General features: G+C 35.2%; 1 protein-coding gene across 4 annotated transcripts in view; it reads left to right on the top strand.

Annotated features, from left to right (window-relative positions):
• The window catches only part of UBR1 (ubiquitin protein ligase E3 component n-recognin 1), a 78,067-nt gene that overhangs the window by 30,930 nt on the left and 22,403 nt on the right, over nucleotides 1-24,734 (top strand). For 2 of the 4 annotated variants that reach the window (XM_042790787.1, XM_042790786.1), the window contains exons 13-32: nucleotides 121-220; nucleotides 522-650; nucleotides 1,472-1,652; nucleotides 2,568-2,629; nucleotides 2,839-2,949; nucleotides 3,840-3,905; nucleotides 4,079-4,180; nucleotides 5,794-5,857; nucleotides 6,287-6,411; nucleotides 7,357-7,409; nucleotides 8,443-8,545; nucleotides 9,072-9,120; nucleotides 11,099-11,253; nucleotides 12,172-12,271; nucleotides 13,956-14,065; nucleotides 15,357-15,446; nucleotides 17,053-17,234; nucleotides 18,376-18,581; nucleotides 21,882-21,975; nucleotides 24,388-24,540. In XM_042790787.1, coding sequence (XP_042646721.1) covers nucleotides 121-220; nucleotides 522-650; nucleotides 1,472-1,652; nucleotides 2,568-2,629; nucleotides 2,839-2,949; nucleotides 3,840-3,905; nucleotides 4,079-4,180; nucleotides 5,794-5,857; nucleotides 6,287-6,411; nucleotides 7,357-7,409; nucleotides 8,443-8,545; nucleotides 9,072-9,120; nucleotides 11,099-11,253; nucleotides 12,172-12,271; nucleotides 13,956-14,065; nucleotides 15,357-15,446; nucleotides 17,053-17,234; nucleotides 18,376-18,581; nucleotides 21,882-21,975; nucleotides 24,388-24,540 — 2,235 coding nt within the window. Of the gene's footprint in view, nucleotides 1-120; nucleotides 221-521; nucleotides 651-1,471; nucleotides 1,653-2,567; nucleotides 2,630-2,838; nucleotides 2,950-3,839; nucleotides 3,906-4,078; nucleotides 4,181-5,793; nucleotides 5,858-6,286; nucleotides 6,412-7,356; nucleotides 7,410-8,442; nucleotides 8,546-9,071; nucleotides 9,121-11,098; nucleotides 11,254-12,171; nucleotides 12,272-13,955; nucleotides 14,066-15,356; nucleotides 15,447-17,046; nucleotides 17,235-18,375; nucleotides 18,582-21,881; nucleotides 21,976-24,387; nucleotides 24,541-24,734 lie in introns of all 4 variants that reach the window. The other 2 variants (XM_042790785.1, XM_042790784.1) reach the window with 1 other exon arrangement.

Genomic DNA, 24,734 nt, shown 5'->3' with positions numbered 1-24,734 from the left:
GAGATGGGGAGGGTGATGTATTGTGATGATGCAGTTGATTATTTTAATACAAAGAACACTTTGAATACAAACATAAGCGGAAGTCTGAGCAGAAGATGATGATGTTTTCTTTGGGGACAGGTATGTCTTAGTCAGCAAGCCTACCTTATGGACAGACCGTCTGAGGGAGCGTTTTTTAGAAGGATTTGTTTCTTTCCTAAGGATTCTAACTTGCATGCAGGTACAACACATTTAAAGAATTTCTATCTAATATGCTGTTATAAAGATATTACAGGCTTTTGTTCTTGTTTTTGTCCATAGCAATACTGTGGATATAAACATGTAGTTAAGATGGTAAATTCTTCAATCCTTGTCTTGGGTGGGCGAAAAAGTAATGTTTACTTTATAGAAGTGATATTTATCAATTTTAGTTACACATATCTGAACAACCTGTATTTTACCATTTGCTTGTGGGATTTTGTGTTGTTTTAAGCCTGTGATCACTGATTTAGCTTGAGTATTTTGCGGCATCTCCATTTCAGGGAATGGAGGAGATAAAAAGACAGATTGGTCAGCACATTGAAGTGGACCCTGACTGGGAAGCAGCTATTGCAATACAGATGCAGCTCAAGAACATCCTTTTGATGTTCCAGGAGTGGTGTGCCTGTGATGTAAGTATATCAATTGTCTGGGATTCTTACATCTCTGCCTTTTGTGAATATTCCTGAGAGGTTTTTAAATAATAGCTTTTTTAAAAAGCTCACTATTGTTCAATACAGAACTCCACAAATAAGGAGTCTGGAAGAATTAATCTGTGGTGTGAGAGAGAAGGGATATCAGAAGAAATATAATCTTCTAGCTGACAAAGCTGCACAGGGTGTCAGACAAATTGTGAAGAGAAAATACTTTTAATAATTCAAGATTTTGAGAATTAGGTTTGTGGTATCACTGTCAAGTTTGAAGGTTTTGAAGTACACGGTGTTAATTTTTAATTGCAAAAGTGGACTGCAAAGACTTTGCACTAATTGGGTAATAGCACTGTAAGTAGTCTTAATTAGTGATGGAGCTCATCCCTGTGCTAGGGGAAGGGAGGAAATGGCACGATTTGTAAACTTGAAGATATTTTGGAGTGGGTTTGTTTTCATTTTTTTTTTTTTTTTTCAGTAGGAAGAACTACAGTAGTTCAGGAGCTTCTTGATCTAATTTGGGGTGCAAACCATGCAAGATATTTAAACATCGCAGTTTAAATAAGCACACAGACTTTAGAGCATTTGACAGAGAAGCTTTTTTGAACAGAAGCATATTCTCAGTTAGCTTTAGTGGGTGTTCCACTGCTCCAGTCCGGTACTTCTCAATGTTAAGAAAAAGATTAGTAATTATATTGTGGGGTTTTAGTAACTGTTTATGCCATCAGAAGAAAAAAGCAATGAAGAATTTTAGTGCATATTTATGATTTTAAAATATAATGCTATGCATTTATTTTAAATTTTAGGAAGAGCTGTTGCTCAGGGCCTACAGGGAATGTCATAAAGCTGTGATGAGGTGCAGTACAAATGGCCGCTCACGGGAGAAGACAGTGTTTCACTTGTGTGGCCATACTCTGGAGAGCAGACCTTACAGAGTGTCTGCAGATCCTGTCAGCATACATTTACCACTGTCTAGGACTCTTGCTGGTAGGTGATGTGTTTTGTTTTGATTGCTATTTGAATGAGGTTTATCGTCAGTCTCTATTTCTTTATTCTAGAAGGCATTTAGATTAAGTGCTTCACAGATCAGTCACTCTCTAACTTTCTGACATTCTTATGATCAGGCAACCCTGTTCCCCAGATGTCCTAGTAAGGGAAAGGTTTCCTCAAAAAGCATTTACCGTGGAGGTCAGAAGACATTTTTTAAACAGCAGAGAGATCAAGTAAGCCGAGAAGGAAAAGTTTCATGTTTGAATGAGATCTTCAGTTTTCTCTAGACTATTTGAATTCACGTGGTTCTACTTCTACCTGTTTTGCCTCAATGAATGTTCATTATTACTGTATCTCAAATTTATTTTCCAGCCACATATATCTTAGGACTGTTAAAGTGCTCCTAAAAGACATATGTTTGCAGCATACCAGGACAGATTTCCAGTCAGAGTACAAAGGTCTACAGCAGTGGGTGATCACCGCTTTCTCTAGAATACAAATGAAATCATATGCTATTATTAAGCTGTAGATTCTTTATCACATCATTTAATACCAAGATACCATCTGTTAAGCCTTGTAAGCTTGAAATTCAGTTATTACTGACACATGATTTAAGCGTGAAGTTAAAATTTTGCTAATACTACTTAGCATCTCAATTTAAATGTTTTAATTAATTAATTAAATGAATAGATTTATTCATGAAGTAATGGATTGTTAGACTGGTAAGAACTGTTGTGATAATGTAATAGATCTTCTATCTTAAAAAAAAGTAACAAGTCTTTCCTAAATAAATTTTGACTTTTCTGTAATTCTCTGAGTTGTAGATGATTTAGCTAACATTTAGAACGGTTTGGATAAGAAACTTTACTGATTTTGATTTATTTTCTAATTTTTTTCCTATTGGTTTTGTAGGTCTTCACGTAAGATTAAGCAAGACTGGAACCATCTCAAGATTGCATGAGTTTGTTTCTCCTGTAAGATTTTTTTTTTTTTTTTTTCCTCAAACACTTCTTGTGATTTAGACTATGGGAAGGAAGAAGCCTCAAAGTAGCTTGTAGCTTTAAGGGTGTACACACATAAGTTATTTTGCAGCTGTCAGTGTGTCTTTGTCTTACACTTCTAAAGTCACTGACAGACTTATTCTCACTTAATATTTTTTCTTCTTTTTTTTTTAAAATTCTAGGAAGAATTTCAAGTGGAGCTGCTGGTAGAATATCCTTTGCGATGTCTTGTCTTGGTTGCTCAGGTTGCTGCAGAGATGTGGAGAAGGAATGGGCTCTCCCTGATAAGCCAGGTACTCCGTACAATATTTGGTTGTGAGTTGGTCCTAATGGTGTACACCAGTGTTTCTCAGTAACGCTCCCAGTGGTGGTTTTGTCCAGTGCAGAAGGAGGTCATGGGGGTCACTCCTACCCTAAATAGAAAGGTTTCTAGATGGGAGTTCAGATGACTTGGTTTGATTTCCACCTTCATTAATGACTTGCCTCCCCGTATTAGCTAAGTATTTTCATCTCTCTTATGACTGCTTCTGACTCTGTGGTGTCAGTGTTACTGATGTCTACTGTAAACTATTACCAGATCTGGTAAAGAAATCATTGCATTAGTACTGTTGCTTATAACAAAATATTAGAAGAATCTCTTAGTATATGGTAATCATTATATGCAAAAGTTAAACTATTTTAATCTTGTACTAAAATTTTGAGTGCCATATAACTGGATATAACAAACATAATAGTTGTGTGCTGTTTTGTTACAAGAGTAAAGGAAGAGTCTACCCTTAAGTACTTGTATTTTGACTGCTTTGGCTTTGCTTTTTTTTATTTTTTTTTTTTTTGGCAGAAATTGTCTGTGTTTACCTTTCACAGGACGCTGGTGAAATCAAAGTAAATATTGGTTAGCCCCCTGTAGAATTGTCTCTGAGAACTAGGGTAGGAGAAGGAGGATGTTTTGACTTGAATCTGTAGCAGCCATTAGAATTCTGTTGTCTTGGAAGGGGCCTGTAAAGAAGTACAGCATAGACTTCCTCTAGAGAGGTGAAAAACATTTTTCACTTCCATCAAAGTACGTATTTGCTTTGAAATATGGGACTTCTACTCAAAAAAGGTGCTGTACAGTTTAAAAAAGCCTCAGACATTAGTTGGTGAATATACTTCTCTGCTTAAATTTAGTTTTCTTATTTCTCAGGTATTCTATTATCAAGATGTTAAATGCAGAGAAGAGATGTATGATAAAGACATCATCATGCTCCAGGTATAATGTTCTGACTCTTTGCTTGCTTGACTCCAAATTTTCATGGTATTTCTTTTAATTTAAATAAAATTTGTATGATTTAAAAAATTTTAATTGGTAAAAAAGTATTTTTCATAATTAGTGAAGAACTGTAATAGTAACTGATGTTCATATTAGTTTGGGTTTTTTGATAGATAGGTGCATCTCTTATGGATCCAAACCAGTTCCTCCTGCTGATACTGCAGAGATACGAGCTTGCTGATGCTTTCAAAAAGATCAAGCCCACCAAAGATCAGGTAAGGGGCAAGTATTTCTGCTGATTAATTTATTTGCTTTGAGTTTATGGAACATTAATAATAGAAATTAGCTACTGTTGATAACTGAATTTTTATGACCACGCTAAAAGTCTGTCAACACAGGACCTAGTGGTTAGATAAATTCTTTTGGATTCAGAATTTGTAGAGGATTACTGTCATGGTTTAAGCCCAGCGGGCAACAAAGTACCACGTGGCTACTAGCTCACTCCTCACCGCCAGTGGGATGGGAAGGAGAAAAAGAACAAAAGGCTCAGGGGTTGAGATAAGGACAGGGAGGGCTCGCTCACCAATTATTGTCATGGGCAACAGTCAGACTCAATTTGGGAAAAAACCCCATCAATTTAATTTGAAGACCTCCACCACTACTAATTTACCATTCAAAACAGAGTAGGACAGTGAAAAATAAAACCACATCTTAAAAACACGCCTCCCACCCCTCCCTTCTTCCTGGTCTCAGCTTTGCTCCCAGTTTCTCTACCTCCTCCCCCCCAGCAGCACAGGGAGCAGGAGATTGGGGTTGGGTCAGTTGTTTCTGCTGTTCCTTCCTTCTCCGGGGGAAGACTCCTCACATTCCTCCCCTGCTCCAGTGTGGTCTCCCTCCCACAGGAGACAATCCTCCACAAACTTCTCCAGCGTGAGTCCTTCCCACAGGGCTGTAACTCTTCACCAACAGCTCCAGCCTGGGTCGCTGCCGCGGGCTGCGTTCCCCCCAGCAGCAGACTGCTCCAGTGTGGGCTTCCCTCAGCGTCACAGCCTTCTGCAGGCGCAGCCGCCTGCTCTGGCGTGGGGTCCTCCACGGGCTGCGGGTGGGCATCTGCTCCACCAGTGACCCCCGTGGGCTGCAGGGGGACAGTCTGCCCTCTCACCACGGGCTGCAGGGGGAGTCTGCTCCAGTGCACCTCCCCGCCTTCCTCCTCCTTCACTGACCTTGGTGACTGCATAGGTGTTTCCCTTACTCCCCCACTCCATTGCAGGTTCCCCTTCTTAAATACGTTATCGCAGAGGCGCGGCCACCATCACTAATTGGCTCAGCCTTGGCCAGAGGTGGGTCTGACTTGGAGCTGGGCAAGCTTTGAGAAGATTCTCACTGGGGCCACTGCTGTAGTCTGCCCCCCCGCAATCCCATCACACAAACCCAATACACTTACTCAAAATTAGCAAACAGATTTTGCCCTCTTTGACCTTTATTTCATAGGGCATTTACCAAAATCCACATAGATTACTTTTCTGTTAAGTTTCCATCTCTTAAGCCATACTATGTGTTCCTATTTTGGTTGGAAATTTCTTGGATTGTGCTACTTTTTGAAGCTTGAATTTTGATAAAACCCTTCATTTGGGATATATTTTTATCTATTGTTTCTTTTCCTGGATGTGAATCTTGTGCTTCAGTTGCAGAATAGTGTCTCTTCTACTGCACAGGCATTTTTTCCAGCTTGTTAGTTTTGAGGTTTCTTCTTACAGTACAGTGCTTCAGTGAAGTAGTGCATCTGAAGGCTTAGCTCAGTGGCATTTGGCAGATTTTCCTGCTTGTTTGTTTTTTTTTGTTTGTTTTTTTTTCCTTTTTTAAAAACTTGTTTCTGTAATTCTTGTAGGATTTGATCAAACAATGTAATGTGTTAATAGAAGAGATGCTACAGATTCTCATCTATGTTGTGGGTAAGTTTCATTTCTCTCCATTGTAGTAATGAATTATTACAGTTCGGCAAAACAGGCATGATAACTTTCTTTAACGTAGATGGTGTATGGAGAGGATACTGGAGAATGCCTGTTTTAAACAGATGGCTCAGTGACAAGTGATGGGTATTTGTCAACCGGAAGCAATAGGGGTTCAATAGTGAATTAGATAACTTTATATTCTACTTTAATAGTCAGTTATAAAGAGAAACTCCTATCAGCTCATTTTATTAGGAAACTGGGCTAAAAACCATTTTTCCTCTCAGACACTTGTGATAGGTTTCTGGCGAATGCAAACTTACACTATACTCTATATTACTGTAGTCCAGCAATAGCATTCCTTCAATGCCAAACTCAGAATTGCTTTATAACTGTCGTATTTGTCATTCTTCTTGTGATTCACTCTGGTAGGGGAAAGATATGTGCCTGGAGTGAGTAATGTGACAAAAGAAGATGTTACCATGAGAGAAATCATCCATCTGTTATGTATCGAACCAATGGCTCACAGTGCAATTACCAAGTCTTTGCCTGAAAATGTGAGTCCTGGTTTATTTACTTTTTTCCTTAATTTACTTTTTCTTGTTTTATGTCTTTTTCTTCTTTAGCTTCCAGATCTTCATATGGAAGCATTTTATTTCTGATATTAGGCTCAAATGTTGGTTTCAGAATTACAAAATAGCATGACAAAGGGTCTTACACTCTTTACTGATGTAAAGTTAAATGTCCTGGATTCAAATATGGTCTAATCTGAAAAGGCTTGTATGGGCATTGTGTTTTTTGATGAAGACGTGGAATTTTTTAGATTATTCAACTGTAGTTCTAGATTCCAGAAGAAAAGTTTTAAAATTATTTTATTTTGGCCCTGTAGGACCATGCAGTTGGATTCCATTCTGCCCTGTGTACCTTCAGTAAATTTGGTCTTGTAATTTTGATCACTTAAACTTGTGCAGATCCATTGGAAGTCAAGTATTGTGCAAGTCTATTCAAAATCACAGATTTCCCTGTCGTTCTATTCCAGCTGTTGAAAATTCGAGCAAAGGAGTGGGGGATGTGGATTAGATTTTATAGCCTGTGCAAGTCTTGAGGGCTGGCAATCAGTGCAAAAAATTTTATTGTAAGTTTTATTGTAAATTAAATAGCCTGGAATATTATCAGAAACCCATAATGGGTGATCCACATCCACTGTTTTAAGAGACTAATCCTATTTTTTTCTCCATTGAGGCTGGGTAAGGCACTGCTCTCTTTCTGGGGATTAGCTCTTAGAAATAGTTTTACATGATTATATGAAAGTATTACCGGCATTTGGTGCTTCCTTGTAACTTGTCAGTTATGAATATCTGCTTTCTGAATAACAATGGGCAAAATATAATAATGAGTTAGGGAATTGATCTAAATCTGTATGTCTATTTTTGTTACACCTAGCGTAATACTGAAGATATTTGAATTATTATATATTTATCCCAAACTAAATTTCTTACCAGGAGAACAATGAAACTGGCTTGGAGAATGTCATTGATAAAGTGGCTACATTTAAGTAAGTTCTTAATATTGTTTTATAAGTAACTTGAATGTGAAATAAGATCTCTTAGATTGTATAGGTTAAACTGCACTGCACAGTGTCTGTTCAGCTAATATTCTGCTGTCTTGAAATATGTACACTTTCAAATATGCATAGGAAAGAAAAGTATATGGAATATCCGAAGCTGCTGCTTCTCTCCTTTTGCCCCCCTCTTTCTTCACATGCAATTTGAGGAATCTCAGGCGTTTAGTATCTCAAGTCGTAGTGGGAAAATCTTCAAAAGTTCATTTTACTTCAAAGATGTTTAGGAGCCTTAACAACTGATTGTACCTCTGACAATCACCACCTAATCATTGGTTTGGGTGTTATTTAGTTGCTAACTTGCTGTAGCTTTCAGATAGGAGCTGTTTTGTTTTGTTTTTTTTAACATACCTGTATATACATGCATATATATAAGCACAAATATAGAACAATCGGTTGTAACAGTTGAGAAAAACTAGTTCAAGTGTCTTCTATATTTGTCACAAAAACGTAATTTTGATTTTTTTAGTATATCTTATTTTAAATTTCATGTGTCTCCCTTGTTTATGTTTAATCAAGGCAACTATAGGTGTACCTAGGAATTTTGCTTTGGAAATTACATGGAAGGTTCAAAAAATCTCACTGGTTGGAAAGTAGCTATTTCTATCACTTGTTTTGTACCTTGGTTAAAGTAATGGATTTTATACAATAGCATCCAATGTCTGAAATTCTAAACCATAAAGTAAGAATTTATCTGTCATATATATATATATATGTGGTGTGCTGTAATTGGTATAGACTAGAAATATTTTCCTGCTGGGTAAATTTACAGTAGTAAACAGTCTTGAAAATCAAAGACTGATAACTGTACTCACTCTATGTTCTTTATCAGTTAATGAAGCAACCATCACTATTCCACTTATTAGCATTTCCTTAGGAAATAAATTGTGTAGCTGGTTTATTTACAATCAAAGATGTGCTGAACATACATTATTAATCTGTATGTCATGAAGTGTTTATCTTTAAGGAAACCAGGTGTATCTGGGCATGGAGTTTATGAACTGAAAGATGAATGCTTGAAGGAGTTCAATATGTTCTTTTATCACTATACTAAGACCCAGCACAGCAAGGTAATCAGTGTAAGATTCACTCTCAAAGGTTAAAAAATAATACATTCTTATCAGTGTCTAAAGAATTTGCTGAATCAAAGAAATTCATGGAATCTAAAGAAACTGATTCAGAAAAGATTATGTGCGACTGACTTAAAAACTAAACTAATTAAGTTAAGATTGTTAATACAAATTGACATAGTATGATTTGCATTAGTATTTTCCCTATAGTGACTTCTCTATTAACTCTGTGAACTGTTTATGCTAAGAACAAAATATGATAAGAATTATCTTTCAACTAAAAAACCCCAAACCTTGCTTTTATATCTCTTGTTGAGGAAGCAAATATGTCCATTTATTTATCTCTACCACAAACTGAAATGCAAAATGTAAAAAGCAGTATCGTTAAACAGATTTCAGACAAGATCCTAGTTACATGACCAAGTACTGACTATGTATCTTGCCATATTTCTAGTTTAGGATTTCTCATTGTTTCATTGCATACTTTTGTAGAGATGCTGATATAACAACACTACTTTTTCTGTAGGCTGAACATACACAAAAGAAAAGAAGAAAACAAGAAAACAGAGATGAAGGTAAAAATTTGAAACTGATGACTCAACAGATGTAATAATTCAGTAGTGTATGTAGTTGTTCATATAAAATGAGCTTTGGAAATAAGTCTTGTGACTTAATCATGGATGGTTGTGTTCATATTAAATTTGTTATGATTTGTAGAAGTTATAATTAATTAGTACCTAACATTTTTTTTCCTTTTTCTAACACAAAGTTAGGAGTTTTGGAAATTTTAGTTTAATTTCCATGTAGATAGATAAACATGGCATAGTACCCATTGACAAAATTAACTTAGAGTTTTTATGAGGGAGCAACTAGGAAGCAAAAGTTTACTTTTTGTTAGTAGTTTCTTTAGCACAGTGTTGATACATGATAATGCTATGTAGAGAAGGTTGCCGCAGGAACTAGTGCTCATATCCATTCTGTAAGTAGCTTGAGACTTCAGTTTTATAAATCAGAACTTTCTTTTTTAGAAGCCGCAAATACATATAACAATAAAACCTCATATTTCTGTTGTAACACAAATATTATTTCCCTTTTGAGTTTACTTATTCAAGTCATGAGCATTGATTTGACGAAGACTTTGTAAGCTGAACAATTATGTACAATGAACAATTTAATAAAATCAACTATCATCTGCTTTTGTGAGTTGCAACAGATACAATTACTTTGCTTTTCCCAGGTTGCTTTTCCAGGTGAATACCTTAATCTTTACTTCCTACTCTAAAGCATATTTTGAATTTTGTGTACAGTCAGGGACACCACACCATTTCATACCTAAGATGGTTAAAATTAATTCTGAATAAATTTTATTTGCTTTGGGTTCCTTTCAGTTGAAAAATTGTGGAACTGAAAAAGAATAATTTGGCGTTGTTGTTCTCTTTGAAAAAAACTTAATTTCCTTCAGTTGTAAGTAGCTTGGAAGATAATGACAGATGACAAATAATGAAGGAAAAAATGAACTTTGAATTACTTCGGTTTCTTCCTCCACTGTTTATTTTATACAGTTGATAGATTTTCAGTAGTTCCTTCTTAAGTTCCCCCCTTGTTCTTTTCGCGTTAGCAACTAAAAATGTTGGCAGGGATGTTTGTTTTGTAGAACTTTTAAAAAATGGAAATATTTATATGTAAGTGGCAGAAACACACATTGATGTAATCAGACAATACAGTTCCAAAGTACAAAGATAGCTGTTCATGTGGACGTGTATTCCCCTGAGGCTACCCATTTTGTTGCAGATACTTCATGCGTATGCTTTTATGTGGCTGTGTTGTCTTTGTCAGTAACTTTTTATAAGTCATTCAGTCTAAATTGTCAAAAGATCGATGCTTTCAGAGTCACTGCATTCATAGAAGTTTTCTGAAAATAGGTAGCCAGGTACCAAAGGAAGACGTAAGGCAATGCTTCCAGGTAGAGAAGGGCTGCCGGGTTAAATGAGCTGCTGTTAGTAGATGCCAAGATTCCAGGTGGCTTCTGGATGAGATGCCACATCACACAGTTTCAGTATTAGCTCACAAAATGTACATAGCTGGAAATGATTGGAATGCCCTGTTAGCAGGAATAATTTAGAGCTGCAGCAATGTTAGTCGTGGGACACTGTCATGTGAGACTTCACACTCTGGAATATCCACGGCGTACTCTTGTTCAATCACTAGAAAACTTTATATCTAATGCAGAACAGAAACAATATGTATTTATTAATGATAAATAAATAAGGCAGTGCAAAGTATTAAGGATTTGCATTTGCAGATACAACTAGGTACTTGTGATTGATTGCTTAGCTTAGTTTGCATGTGTTTTATATAAAACTTACCAAAAGTACTTAATTTTGCTACAGATAAAAGCTGACTTAGGTGAACAATTGTGTTTGAGCATGATTTTCCTAATTTAAAGGTCCAGTTGTTATTTCATTGGAATTAGTATGTTTGTGCTCTTTGCATTTTGCATGCAATCTTTGAGATGCCAGTTGGTTAATACATTTGCACATCTCCATTTTCTAGCATTGCCACCACCTCCTCCTCCAGACTTCAGTCCTGCATTTAGCAATGTGGTGAGGATTCTGAACTGTGACGTTATGATGCACATACTGCGGACCATTCTTCAGAGAGCTGTAGAGCTGGAAACCCATTTGTGGACTGAAGCTATGATCCAAATGGTATGGTTAGCTTTGGTCTTCTTCCTGTGGTCATTCCTGTGTTGACCATGATAACTGCTTATAATAAGATCAAAATGTATAAAGATAAACTTTAACCTTAAATGATAAGGATGTACTTTCTGTCCTCAAACCTGATTTTATAAATCTTACCAGCAAAGAAAATAAAAAATTACAAATATCTCCACTGTAAAATAGAAATGTGAAACAATAGTATTAAACTGGGAATATTCTTCAGTATTTTATTTTGCTTTTTCCCCTGTGTTGCCTCATCATTGAATCCGTTTAAATATGTAATTCTCCTTACCTCATCTTTTCCTTGAAACTTCATGTGCAAGTAAGTAACCCTTTGATCATCGTAAAGAAATTGCACTTGCTTCATCTTATAAGCTGCAAAGTTTCCAAATATGTAAATGTCTTCGGGGCCTCTGTCATAAAATAATATAATTCTGTAAGTATCTAAACATTTCATTTTACTACAGTGACTTTATGCTTAAAAAAAAAAGGAATTACTGACATGGTTGAAGTTTGTTTGGTTTTTTCCCTTAATATTTGTAGGATTAGGATCTGAATTTACAGGCTGGTTGAATTAATCAGTTTTGTTAATTACAGTGCATAGACTATTTAATTGCCTTTCCTTACCTGCTAATATTTGAATTTTGAAATTAAGGAAATACTCATAGATTTGTATCAGCAAAAGGACAAGGTTTATTAATTTTAGTGCAAGTATATGCAAAAAAATTATATTGTGCATTGTTATTTCACTTTCTATGTATGATCTCTGTACTTTTCTCACTTCTGTGTTTTATCATGGTTATAATCAACATATAGTACTGAACTGTATTAAACATCCTTATTTCATATGCCAGTTTTCCAGACCTCTAACAGCGAATGAGAGTTACTATTTTTCTCTTTTATTAGGTGCTTCATCTCCTTTCTTTAGGGATACTAGAAGAGAAGCAGCAGTTACAAAAGTCTCCAGAAGAAGAAGTAACCTTTGATTTTTATCACAAAGCAACACGTATGTTTTATTTTCTTTAAAAAGGCAGAATAAATTAGGCTAACTTGATTTTGTAAGGACAAAAAATAAACCAGAAGGAAGTATTCACTGATTTTCGTCAGAAAGGATTTACTTTTTGCTATGGAATTAAAACCTGATAAAGTATTTTTCTTTAAATAAGCAAGAAGCCAGGTTTGAACTAGCTTCTTTTGTTCCCAGTTGCCAGTTATGTTGAAGAGATGTGCTTCTCTTCCTGGGAAAGAAATGGAAAAATAATACTAGTGTTAGATAACTGAAAATGGTTCTTCCTTTGGAAGAACGTTATTGAAATGGAAGCTAAGAACTCCTTCAAAAATGATAGCGAATTTAAGTGAACTGTCTCCCTCTTTTGTACTGCTGAGCCGTACAGTTATTGATTTATCTGCAAGTGAAAGTCTTCTACTATGGTAGTGATAATAGAAGCAAAACTTAGTGGCCATGAAGTGGTTTTTTTCCTTTTTGTTTACTTCTCCAAATCCCTACAGAGTACTTCCTAATTTTACATTCAAGACCTAGTGAGTGGGAGTTGGAATCTGTATTTTCTAAATAATCTTCCATATTATCTACAGTTTCTGCTTCACTGTGTAAGAATAAATTAAAAAAATCCATTATCAAGCCAAGCATAATTGTCACTTGAGAGATGAAACAGATAAGAACTGTGAAGTAACATCATATAATTATTTAGGTTGGAAAAGATCTTTAAGATTGTAGAGTCCAGAGTCCAGCTGCTAACCTAGCACTGCCAAGTCCACCACTAAACCATGTCCCGAAGCACCACATCTACACATCTTTTAAATACCTCGTACAGAAATAAATACATACGTACATAACGCTGCTGAACTGCCTTTAGTTTTTTAAAAACATTGTGTATAGAGGTGTCACTGAGTTTGAAAAACACTTGCATTTCACATTTTTTTATTTATAATTTTTTTCTTATTGTTGAGCAAGGAGAAGTATTATCACACTTACTGTGTTGATGTTGAAGAAGCTTCATGTCAACGTAGGAATACACTAAAAGTAGTTACAGTTGAGCTGTTAGTTTTTTGCCAGGTTTAGTTTTGCATAACTAGAAAAACCAAAGCCCCGTTTATACATAGGGGATGCAAAAATAATTAGTATTTTTGTAAGAAAATTTTTATAAAAATGTGCAAATTAATTTCAAATGGAAAGTTCTGCAAAAGAGATAAAGAGGATGATCTCAATTTTATAGCACGTGTGTGTTAGAGAATGGCCTAGAACATTATGAACTGTTACCAAGGTTTGAAGAGGCAAATAATTACTGTAATTATAATCGTTTTCGTAATAGAAATAAACTGGTGCACACTGAGCCATTAGCAAACTTACGTGAGCTATAAGAGCTTTACTGCTTCTCCTTGACGCAAAAGGCAGTTCTGGTTTTGTCTGTACAAATTCTGTTTTTGTCTGCTTTTGGAAGTAGCAAATATTATTGATCTACAAGGGGGAAAGATGCTACATTTAACTGGAGTAAACAGATGTAATAAAACCAGAAATGTAACTACACAGGTTGTGTTCATGTATGTGTGTTACATAAACAGTAATATTTTAAGGCATGCCCATGCCTATGCTTGTAGATACATGAAAATGTTGAGGGCTTTTTTTTCTTCCTGATGACCCATGCTTTTCTATTTTTCTCTCCTTTGTATAGGAATGGGAAGCTCAGCCTTGAATGCTGTGAATGTGTTAATGCTTCTGGAAAAAATAAAGAGAGTTCCTCAGTTAGAGGCACAGAAGGATACAGTCAGTTGGATACTGCAGGTACTCAAGGGGGAGATAAGTATAATATGATTTTAGTAATTTAGAAAGCTTTTATGAAAAATGTTATGATTCCTACATAAAACCCAGTGTTTACAGCTGCAGTGACTTCTTGAGAAGCTTAATCTGTTGGAAGATTTTTTTCCCCCCCAGAGGAGTTCGTTGCTTGAATACTGCGTTAACACTTAAAAGTCATTGTACTTTCTATTGCTGCTTTCAAGCATTGGGTGAATTTTTGCTTAGATAACTCATTCCAGGAATTATATTTTTATACATAAACTTTATTCCTCATGTTTCTGTTGCAGAGTAACAGCAAATGATATGTAAAAGTTTATTAATTGGGAAAGCATTTTAGAGGCTGCTTGTATCTGACTAATGGCTACATTGTATGTCTGACCTGTGGATTTTTTCCATCCGAGTCCCTGCCATTACCCAGTAAGAGATGGGAAAAACTTCTAGAGCTGTGACGCTTTCTGTAATGTAGGAGGCTGCTGCTTCTGCATAGCAGGAGTACTGCTGTCCTGTTCCATTTTAGGCTTTTTGTCTTTGGGGGCTTGTTGGTTTAGGTGGTAAACATCGGAGACAGTGCTCTTACAAAAGAGGGCAAGAATCCATAACAGACTTCCAAAACTATCCTCAACTACTAAAATTGGACTATCTTGGTACATTAGGGAGGCAGGTTTGAAACATTTTTTTTGAGAAGCTATTCTAAAATTCTAAGGGCAAAAGTGAAAAATGTACTTTAAAAAGTGTATTTAAATTTTAATGTATGTATAGGGTATGTAAAATAAAACTTCAAGATACTTCTTGAAGTGAAAATATCTGGATAAAGGAGTAAATTAAAATTGAAGGCTCAGTTTAAACTAAGTGGACATAGGCTGGAAAGCTTTCTGTTCCAGATGTATAGGTTTTTGCACAATTTCAGTGACGGTTTCCATGGGATGATCCACATCTCACGTACTTGAAATAAGCTAGCAGTCTCTGTCCATTCTTCTGATGTACGTACAGATGCTTTAGCTGCTTAGCAGTATTAGTGGTAGGAGACTGGAAAATTTGGAAGAATTTTACTTCATACTGAGCAGTGCTCATCGGGTTTAGGATACAGACACAGCAGTGTTGCAGGAGCACACACACAGTCTCAGTTAGATGTTCTTGTTATTTAAGGGTATAGCAGTTGGTTTCACCCATCTGAAAATCTGAAAACAACATTAAAGTAACTATCAAGAACTTTAACCCTGTTTGCAATAAGAGCCAAATTGCATTTTGTTTTTAACATCTAAGTCTCTATTCCTAGATGTTTGACACAGTGAAAAGACTGAGAGAAAAATGTAGTTTGACAACAGTAGCAGCTACATCAGGCTCAGAAGCTACAAAAGGTGATGAGGTAATAATAAAAAAATTGTTCAATGGAAGCCTTGTATTTAATATTTTGAATGGCTGTTTTCAAAATGTGAAAATGTTCCTAAATTTATTGTTACGTAAAATGATAGTTTTTTAAAAAATAAGTTCTTACATATCACCTACAAATAGGATTTAAGTTCCAAGATAAATATTTTTAAGACATTAAATTTTTGCTAAGCATATTTCGTGGGATTATCAGCAGTGGTTTTGGTTGTACTTCCAAGTTAAATGAAATAACTGAGAGGGGTGAAGAAATAATTCTGTTAATTTCTCTGTTTTTTTTATCTTTATGATTTGACTGCCTCTTTTACTATGTTGTCATTGTGCAATAGAAATACAAATCCACTTAAAATGATGTCTTGTAATTTATGTGACCTACCAAGAGGTTAATCTGCTTTGCCTTGACTGCATAAAGACATCAGGCTTAGGTGATTATTCTATATGTGTATTAGTCTCTACCTCCTCTCCTCAAAATAACTTTTGAAGGCAGTGGTCAAATGACACAGTGAAATGGAGATTTCAAAGATAACAGCAGTCACTTGGGGTCTGCTTTTTAAATTTGCAGTTCAATAGAAAAGAAGAATCCAATTACCCTTAGTGTGCAAAGACAGGCCAGTTTGCTCTTACGCATTCTGTTTGGCTCCAGCTTTCTGCCAAATAATCTCTTAGCTAGTCGTTTCATCCACAGCTCTAAATTTACCACAGCATATGCTGTGTTTCCTTTTTGAGAAAGGTGTCATATGATATCTGGTAAGGTAAGGGAACAAAATACAAAAGCCAGTAAGAAATGAGACTCTTACAGTTCCACTACTTGTGGAGCAATTTGTTGTTGTTTCATTTCCTCAAAAAGTAAATTGTGAATGGAAGCAATGTATATAATGTTGAATTTCTGCCCTAAGTAATTGAATAAGAGGAATTAGGTTCTGTTTTAATTAAGTCTACCTGTGTTTTTTGAATTCTACATTTCCAAAGCATATAAACGCTTTGTTTATAGTTTTTGAAAACATAATAGATGAGGAAATACTGGAACAACAGTAGTTTTTCAGTCTACAGTAGAGAACAATAGGGTAGAACACAACCCTCAGATGTATAAAATACTGCCACAAAAATGTAGGAACAAATCTGTTTGCTGTGTTGTCCGTAAATCGTTCAAGATAACATTTTCTTAACTTCCTTTCGGGGAGATACTGAATCCTCAGTAGGGGTTTTGCTTGTGAGGAGAATAACAAAACACTGGAGGAGGCTTGTGATATTCACCTCACTGAAGTTTCTTAAGAACAGGCAAGCACCTAAGTAAAACGGATCTGGTATTGTTGATCCTGTCTTTGGGCAAGGGGTTGTACTAGTGACCTTTTGTGGACCTCTCAAAATCTCTTTCCTCTGACTAGGTTAATGAACCTAGTCAACATTTAAGATTTTAGTTTTATCTTTTTCAAATAGCAGTTACTTTTTTTTTCTCTCCCTATATCATTAAAATATTGTCAGGGAATTTGATGTCAGTGGTTAGAATACATATAGTTGGTGAAAGATTATTCTAATTTTTTGATGTTCTCTGTAATTTCTTTATTCTCTTTTCTTGCAAGACACAGAGCAGCCAGGATAAAGAGAAAGCTGAGCGGAAGAGAAAGGCAGAAGCAGCCAGGTTACACCGTCAGAAGATAATGGCCCAGATGTCTGCACTGCAGAGGAATTTCATTGAAACCCATAAGCTCCTGTATGAAAACACACTAGAGGCACAGGGGAAGGAAGATGCCATTATGGAGGAAGAAAGGTAAGAAAAGACAGACATCCAGTGTTCTGGTGGGAAGAGTTTATCATCTGCTACATAAGTTCATTATGCTACATAAAAATTTTGAAAGTATGTTCAGGGGACAGATTGTGTCATCTCAGTCACAAATTTATATCTCTATTTACTTTTAAATTGTATTTCCTTACAGGGTTATATGTAAACTAGCATATGTGTGCTACTGTAAGAACAGTGGACTCACTTTGTAGAGCAGCATAAGATGAATGATAAGAAAATTATTTCTTTAAATGGTGGATACTTATACTACTTAACATTTGAAAAAATGTCGTTAGAAAGCTGATGAGATGACAACACTAATTTTGGAGGTGACTGTCTACCTTATCTGAAAATTTAAGTATTTAATTTGGAAAGAATTTGCAAGCCAATATACCTTAATGTTAAGTTGCAATGAAGAAAATATGCTTCTTGTAGCTCAAGTTGCTGATATCTCTGTTATTTTTTTAAAAAGCTAATTTAATACTGAAGATGGTTTGGTTTATCTTGGTTATAATTCTGTTGGTATGGATTGCTTCTGTTCTAGAGATGCATCAACAATATAGTACACCTAATACAACTCAATTTTGGTCTAATTGGGGCTGCACAAAACTAATCAGGAAAATAGATAGCTACTGGGAAAAAATGTACAGATCACTTCTGAGTGCTCTGATCCTTAATAAATCCTATTCTACAAATCATTGTTGAACTCTGGAACAAGGAATATTTTAAAAAAACATGGAAGCTTATTGTGTCACAAAGCACTGAATTAAGATAGTGGCATTCATTTTCAGTATGTTTTATTCAAAAATGGGAAACAGTTCTAATGTATCTGTAAGATTTAATCCAGTCTATATTGAATACAGCTTCCTGAATTTCCTGCTGTCTGAATCCATTTCATTGTATTATTGTATGTTAGTTGGCTTCTACTTCCTGTTTTTAAAGAATACTGTATTTTAGTGAGAATTGAGGTGTTTCTTCATTGTTTGCTCATCATTTAGTTCTGTAAAGCACTTTGGTGTAAAACCAGAAATGTTAGCAGCTTATGACATTTTTGGGTGCCTGGAAGAATGAGTTTGTTTAGAAAAAGCCATCTGATTATTTTACATCTGTATCACTTATGGTCTTACAGCATGTCTTCGGCAATTGATTACTCCAGAATTGCTTTGGGTCCCAAACGAGGTCCATCTGTTGCTGAGAAAGAAGTTCTGACCTGTATTCTTTGTCAGGAAGAACAGGAAGTAAAGTTGGAAAGTGCTGCCATGGTATTATCTGCCTGTGTCCAGAAATCAACTGCCTTAACTCAGAGGAGGAGCAGAATTCCTGAACTCTCAGGGGGTATGCGATTTTTCTTCTTTTATAGTACGAGCAATTCTGTACTTAGAGCTCATACCCTTTGAACCTAATTAAACTCTGCATTTATTTATATTTGCTCTACAGCTTACCCTACCTAGTAAAAAGAAAGTGAAAATTATTAAATTGTTCTAAAATCTATACTTTAAAACTTAAAAATGAGAAGTGTATGAAGATCTTGATTTGTCCCTGGGAAATCAGGAAAAGTTTTAATCTCGCAAGATTTTATAACATTTAGAGATTTGGTAGGAGTGGTCACTCCGGAAAAAAAATCCAAGGATGTTAACAGTTTCTGTTTATTCAAGTACAGCATCAAATTTTTCTGATATGGAGGAAGTACATGAACATTATCAGAGGCCAATATGGCAGACTCAGGAGGGTTTGGGTTTTTTTGTTGGTTTTTGTTTTGTTTTTTTCTCATGTCCGGGAAGTAGTAAAAACAGCAACATAAAAAAATAGAAAAGTGTAAGGAAGTATCATATGATATCATCGGATGAATGAAAAAAAAAAATGAACACAAGAGAATAATACAAACACAAATGTTAAGTTACATAATAGCATATTGGTAGCAGGAAACAGAAAGGCCAACCAGAATTTTTTTGTAAGTAACAGTTGATTAAACATGAGAAAGATTTTGGTCAGTTACTTTAGGGAAAGAAAGAAAATAAATAGAAGGGAAAGAGAAAACTGAAGTACTCACTTTTTTGTTCTCTTTTTAGAAAAGAAAATTAATGATAATACAAGATGAGATGCTTGATGGCCGTTAATTTTAACAAGAGAGAAATACAGTCCAGAATAGGATAAGAAAAGTTGAAACAGTATCTAGATAATTTCAGTGTATTCACCTTGGTAATTACTACAGTAATATTTAAAGTACTATCAGAACTATTTATTGTCTTAAGTATAATCTTTAATTATTTTTTAAAATACATGGAAGGTAGTTGACATCTCAGAAGGCTAAGAAGGGCCAACAAGTATTTGTCTAAAAAAGCCACCAAAAAAACAGAAGTGAAATGAGAAAGTACTAAAAGTTTTAGTATTCCATCCAGCCTGGATGCCCAGAAGTATGTTGGATGATAGTAATTATTACTAGTTTCTAAGGCAATATAAAAAATACAGACAGACAGTAAAGCAATAAGAAATTTCAAAAATGGATTTATCAATAAAGGAACTTAGTAAGCCATCCTAATTCTTTGACCAAGATAACTGGTTTTATGGGTAAGGAGAAGGTAAGGTAATATATTCTGATGTTTATTAGAATTTTTGGCTCTGTCCTGCTTGATACACAGCCTAGGCAAATGTTGTTTAGGTGAAATCACCCCAAGGTGGATATGCATCTCATCATAAAACTACTAGTTGGATTCAAGCACACAATAATATTAAATAATAATTAAAAGTTAAAAGTGATAATTTTTCCCTGTAAATTGAATTATATTTATTTTAACACAGATAAAAATTTAAATAGCTGTTATCTATTGAATATTTATTAATTAATATACATTCTCTGTGTAACTGCCCATATCTTATTGTAAAGCTGAGTCAATTTTTTGAAATCCTGCTTATTCAAGCTAGCTAATATGTAAGGAATAAGGATGCAGTGTTGAAAGATACTAAAATTGGAGGTCTGCAAGGGCTCTCAAGATGTTTTCTAGTTTGTTGCCTTTAAATTCCTACTTATTTTCAAATATGTTTTTTTCTATTTTGTAACAGGGTATTGTTGATTTGTGGACAGCTCATACAGCAAAATTAACCTTATGTCCGATGCTTTTTAATGACACTACTGTCTAGGGAATAACTTTAAATTCCGTGTTTGTGCAGTTCATTATTCCTGCTTTAGTTTAGAAGTACACTCTTAAACGTTACTGAATAGAATTCTAAAGCAAAGGGAAGTTCAGCATTGTTCCTTATTTCTCCAGGGTATTACCCTATTCTCTATCATGCTTGCAAACCTTTACCAGCTTGTTTCACTTAATAACAAGTTTTATGTTTCCTCCTCTGGGTCATTAACAAATACTGAATAGTCTTAGACCCAGGACAGACTCCTACAGAATCCTGTTTGATCCGTTTTTCTTTTTAACAGTGAATTAGTGATAATGGCAATTTTGAGCCAGCTGTATAGAACTTTTATCTAGGTCATGTGCTAATTGCGCGCGTTTTTTTTTTTTTCTTCTCTGCTCTGTGGTACTCTGAAGTGCAAATTAAATCCTGTGCTCTTGTAATCAGATACACTTGTAAGCTTTCTGCAGTGACATGTTGGGCTATTGAAATAATTGAAAAAAGGGAATGAAGTTCCTTTTCCTAAAGCCACTTCTGGATGTTATTTATAGCACTTACACTCTAGTGCATGGTCCTCTGCAGCTCATCAGTTAGAAGGCGGCCTGTAAGAGCTCTTTGCTTTGAAGAATTAAATAACTGGAAAAATGCTTGTTCCCACAGCAGAACTGCAGACAGTGGCAAATTAGTGTTATACCAAGGTTCACTTTCTTATTTCAGTCTCCGTCTGATTTAGAGCAGCTTCAGCTGCTGTCAGATAGAATTATATTTTCTATGCAATTTGGGTGCTAGGGTTTTTGTGGGTTTTTTTTCTTTTTCATTTTGTCAAAATCAGTGTATCTGTTCAAAATAATAAGCAGTCCACCAGATGAGGTTTGGAGGACTGCTGTTGTTTAGTTCAGTATTATCTAAATCTCTTTAAGGGGAAAATGGAATCTTGCTTTGAGTTCATATGAAGCACAAAGACACCATTACATTCTCATAATGCTTTTGCTGTTAAGAATTATGCAAGATTAGTAAAAGATAAGCTTGACTTTGTTGTTCAGGAGTACTGTTCATCAGTGATTTGAAAATATAGGGGATTAGCTGGAGAAAAGCCTATTCTTTCTTGTCCTTAGTAGTTTAATTTTCTTTCACTTAAAAATACAATAACAAATACATTACAAACTTCAGTGTTAGTGAATCCAACCACAGAGCTATTCCAGTACTGAAGAACCCTCTTCTATTTTCCTTTAGCCAATTTACTATTGCTTTTTAATTTTTGTCATCTTTTTCTTCCTAATTAGTGAAAAGCCTTCAATAGTTTAACTGGGCTCTGTCCTGTGATTACTTCGCTGGAGTATTGGTAATGGAAAAGCTAACCAAATGGGATTTTTATGTGACTGTGTGAACTGTGGGAAAATAAAATCTTAAAGCTTGTGTTCTGTATATACTGTTGTTCATTTTTGTTCATACTGATGGGGAGTTATGTTATTGTTCTTCAAATAATGTCTTTCTGCTGTGTCTTTCTAGATACCCTAGATCCTCTCTTCATGCACCCTGACTTACCTTGTGGGACGCACACAGGAAGCTGTGGTCATGTGATGCATGCAGCCTGCTGGCAGAAGTAAGGATGTGTCTTTGCAGCCTTTTATGTTTGTTTTTTTTTATTATTAATCTGTTTTCCAAAACATCTAAGTGTACACTGAAAACACAGTACATAAGTGGATATGTAATTAAGGAGTCAAAACTACTTACACTCATCTAAAAATTAATATGGCACAAGAGAAGTTTTGATCTGATGAAGAAAATCACCATCAAAAGTTTTTAGTGCCTTCTGTTGACACAAAGAAGAATCTCTAAGGAGTTACTAATTTATGCAAATAAAACTAATGGGGTAAAATTGGTCAAGAATAAGAAACCATATCTAGTGGGTTTATTTTTAGCAATCCAGTGAGAACCAGTATAAATCTACCAGGTGAACATTCTGTAGCAACAGTACTTTGACTCTGAAAGTCTGTCACCAGGTCTGTACCGAAAGGATGAAGCTGACTTATTCCAGTGAGTCTTTAGATGAGAATTTGACATTTAGATTAGAATGTGAATGTTTGCATATAGCAGTATTTCTTCCCCAACCTCCATGCCTCCCTTATCAGAGGGAAGAATTGATGCGGTGCTTAAAAACTGTCCTAGATTTCTGTTGTTTGGGGAAGCCCACAATTTAGACTTAGTGTGTTGGATTAGAATACAACCTGAAATATTAAAAGACCAAGTTACTTCTCTTGCAGAATATAGTCATCTTGGATGTAGTTATATTGGTAGGATTACAGAGAGCAAAGCTAATGCTTTCTGCATTTGACTCCACATAGGTCTGGCAAGTCTAAACAAGATAGTGTGAAATAATAATAGAAATAATCCCACTGAAGTATTATCAGCAGATAAAGAGAGTTGGGTCATGCAATTGCAAGCTACTTTATATTGTTGTATGATATAAAAATTCCCTTGAAATTTATTGCTTGTACTTGTGCCATTTTACTTTAAAAAATCTGGCTTCTAGTGCTTATCATTTACTTTTCTCCATGTGTGTATACATATATTTTTAGAGTTTTTTTGGTTTTTTTTACAATAAAACATGAGTACATAAAAAATAGGTGCACACACTTAAAGTGATACAGAAGTGTATGTTCCTTGAGTATAATACACCTGCTCTTGGCAGATCCATCTACATCTGCGTAGATCTAAGTAGTACAACATTGGAGCTCAGTTCCCTTGCTCTTTTTAAGAAAAGATGACTTGCTGTATGGGTAAATGGGATTAAAATGGACAACAGGCTCTTCTCATACGGGATGGCACAGAAGGTTTGAGTATAGTCTTTTATTTATTACGTAACAGACATTCTAACTTACTAATATTCCTCCAAACAATGCCTGCCACACCTTTCTAGAGTATCTGTGCAGCCTAAAAATACTGCAAAATACCCTAAAACAGTATGAGTTCAAATGAATGGAATACCTTTGTGGTTGCCATGTATGAGGAAGAGGAATTACTTGCAAAAGCATAGGTGTTTGAATGTGGGAAAGTAAATGTGCTTTTGTTGATTGTAATAGAATACTTTCCTAAATATTAGAACTTCTACAGATGCCTCCACATGCACGCTTTCTCTTATTACATAAGTGGGATTTTATTTTTTCCCTTAAGGTGTATGATTTAAAGCAAAAAAGAAAATACAGTTATTACCTTAGTGCAGAAGTTAGATAATTTCATACCTGTCTTCAAGATCCTATGTACCCAGTCTCAACATTAGGACAGAATTTGGTCGCTTATATCTGGGCAAGAAGATTAGAATCTTGGATCTTTTTGTTCCTAATAAAACCACTGAGACATTAATGGAATTTGAAGGATTGCTGCATCCACTGAGGGGGCAGAATTATAATGAAACCTGTAAAAGATCATAGTTATTCCTTAGTTTCCTTTTGAGTTTAAAATAGCTCAAGGTGATATTGTAATATAATTTATCCTCCCTTCCTGTTAAAAGAAGGCTGTAGTTTCATTGTCTAGTCATGAACCTCAGTCATTGCCATGAAAAGCTGATTATTCATTCATGAAATGTTACCAGTAGTTTTTCCTAAAATTAAATAAAAATATGTACGATCCCTGTTCAAACTTCCTGTAATGAATTGCGTATGAGAGATATTAGATACAATGTTTCATTGTGTTGGTAAGAAAATTCAAGGACTGCTAGTCTGTAAAAATGTTAATGAAATTTAAAAAGATCTTAAAAGCAAGGAAAAGTTGCCGTCACTTTTGCATGAGTGGTATACCATGCATTTTTGCATGAGCTCATCTGTGTGCTCAAAGGTTTTATTTTATTTCACTTGCTTGTATGTGAAAAGAATTATAAATCGAAGGAGAATACTTGCTTGTTGGCTTGGATAGGTATTTACTAGATAGTAACACTTTTAATTACTTGTTCAACATCTGTTTTCATGTCACATTTGAGCCATTCCACTTTCTAGTAATTTCCTTTTCAATGTTGTAGGTACTTTGAAGCCATGCAGCTGAACTTCCGACAACGTCTGCATGTTGAGCAGATATTTGACTTGGAGAATGGAGAGTATCTTTGTCCACTTTGCAAATCCCTGTGCAATACTGTGATTCCCGTTGTTCCATTGCAAGCTCAAAAAATAAACAGGTGAGTTACCAGATTGCATAGCCTTTAATTTAAATAAAAAGTAACAATTACTTTAGGGCTGGATGGCTTTTCAAATTTTTGGAAAAAAACTTTGACTGACCTTCCTAATCTGTATAAAAGACTGCATATCTCCTTATTGACTGTTCAGCCAAATATAGTGCCTTGGACAGTCAATTTTATTTCTAAAGCATTTC

This window comes from Tyto alba, unplaced genomic scaffold, assembly GCF_018691265.1.
Source record: "Tyto alba isolate M040663 unplaced genomic scaffold, T.alba_DEE_v4.0 Super-Scaffold_18, whole genome shotgun sequence".
In the NCBI taxonomy this organism is placed as follows: Eukaryota; Metazoa; Chordata; class Aves; order Strigiformes; family Tytonidae; genus Tyto; species Tyto alba.
This window is presented reverse-complemented; position numbering and strand designations above follow the sequence as displayed.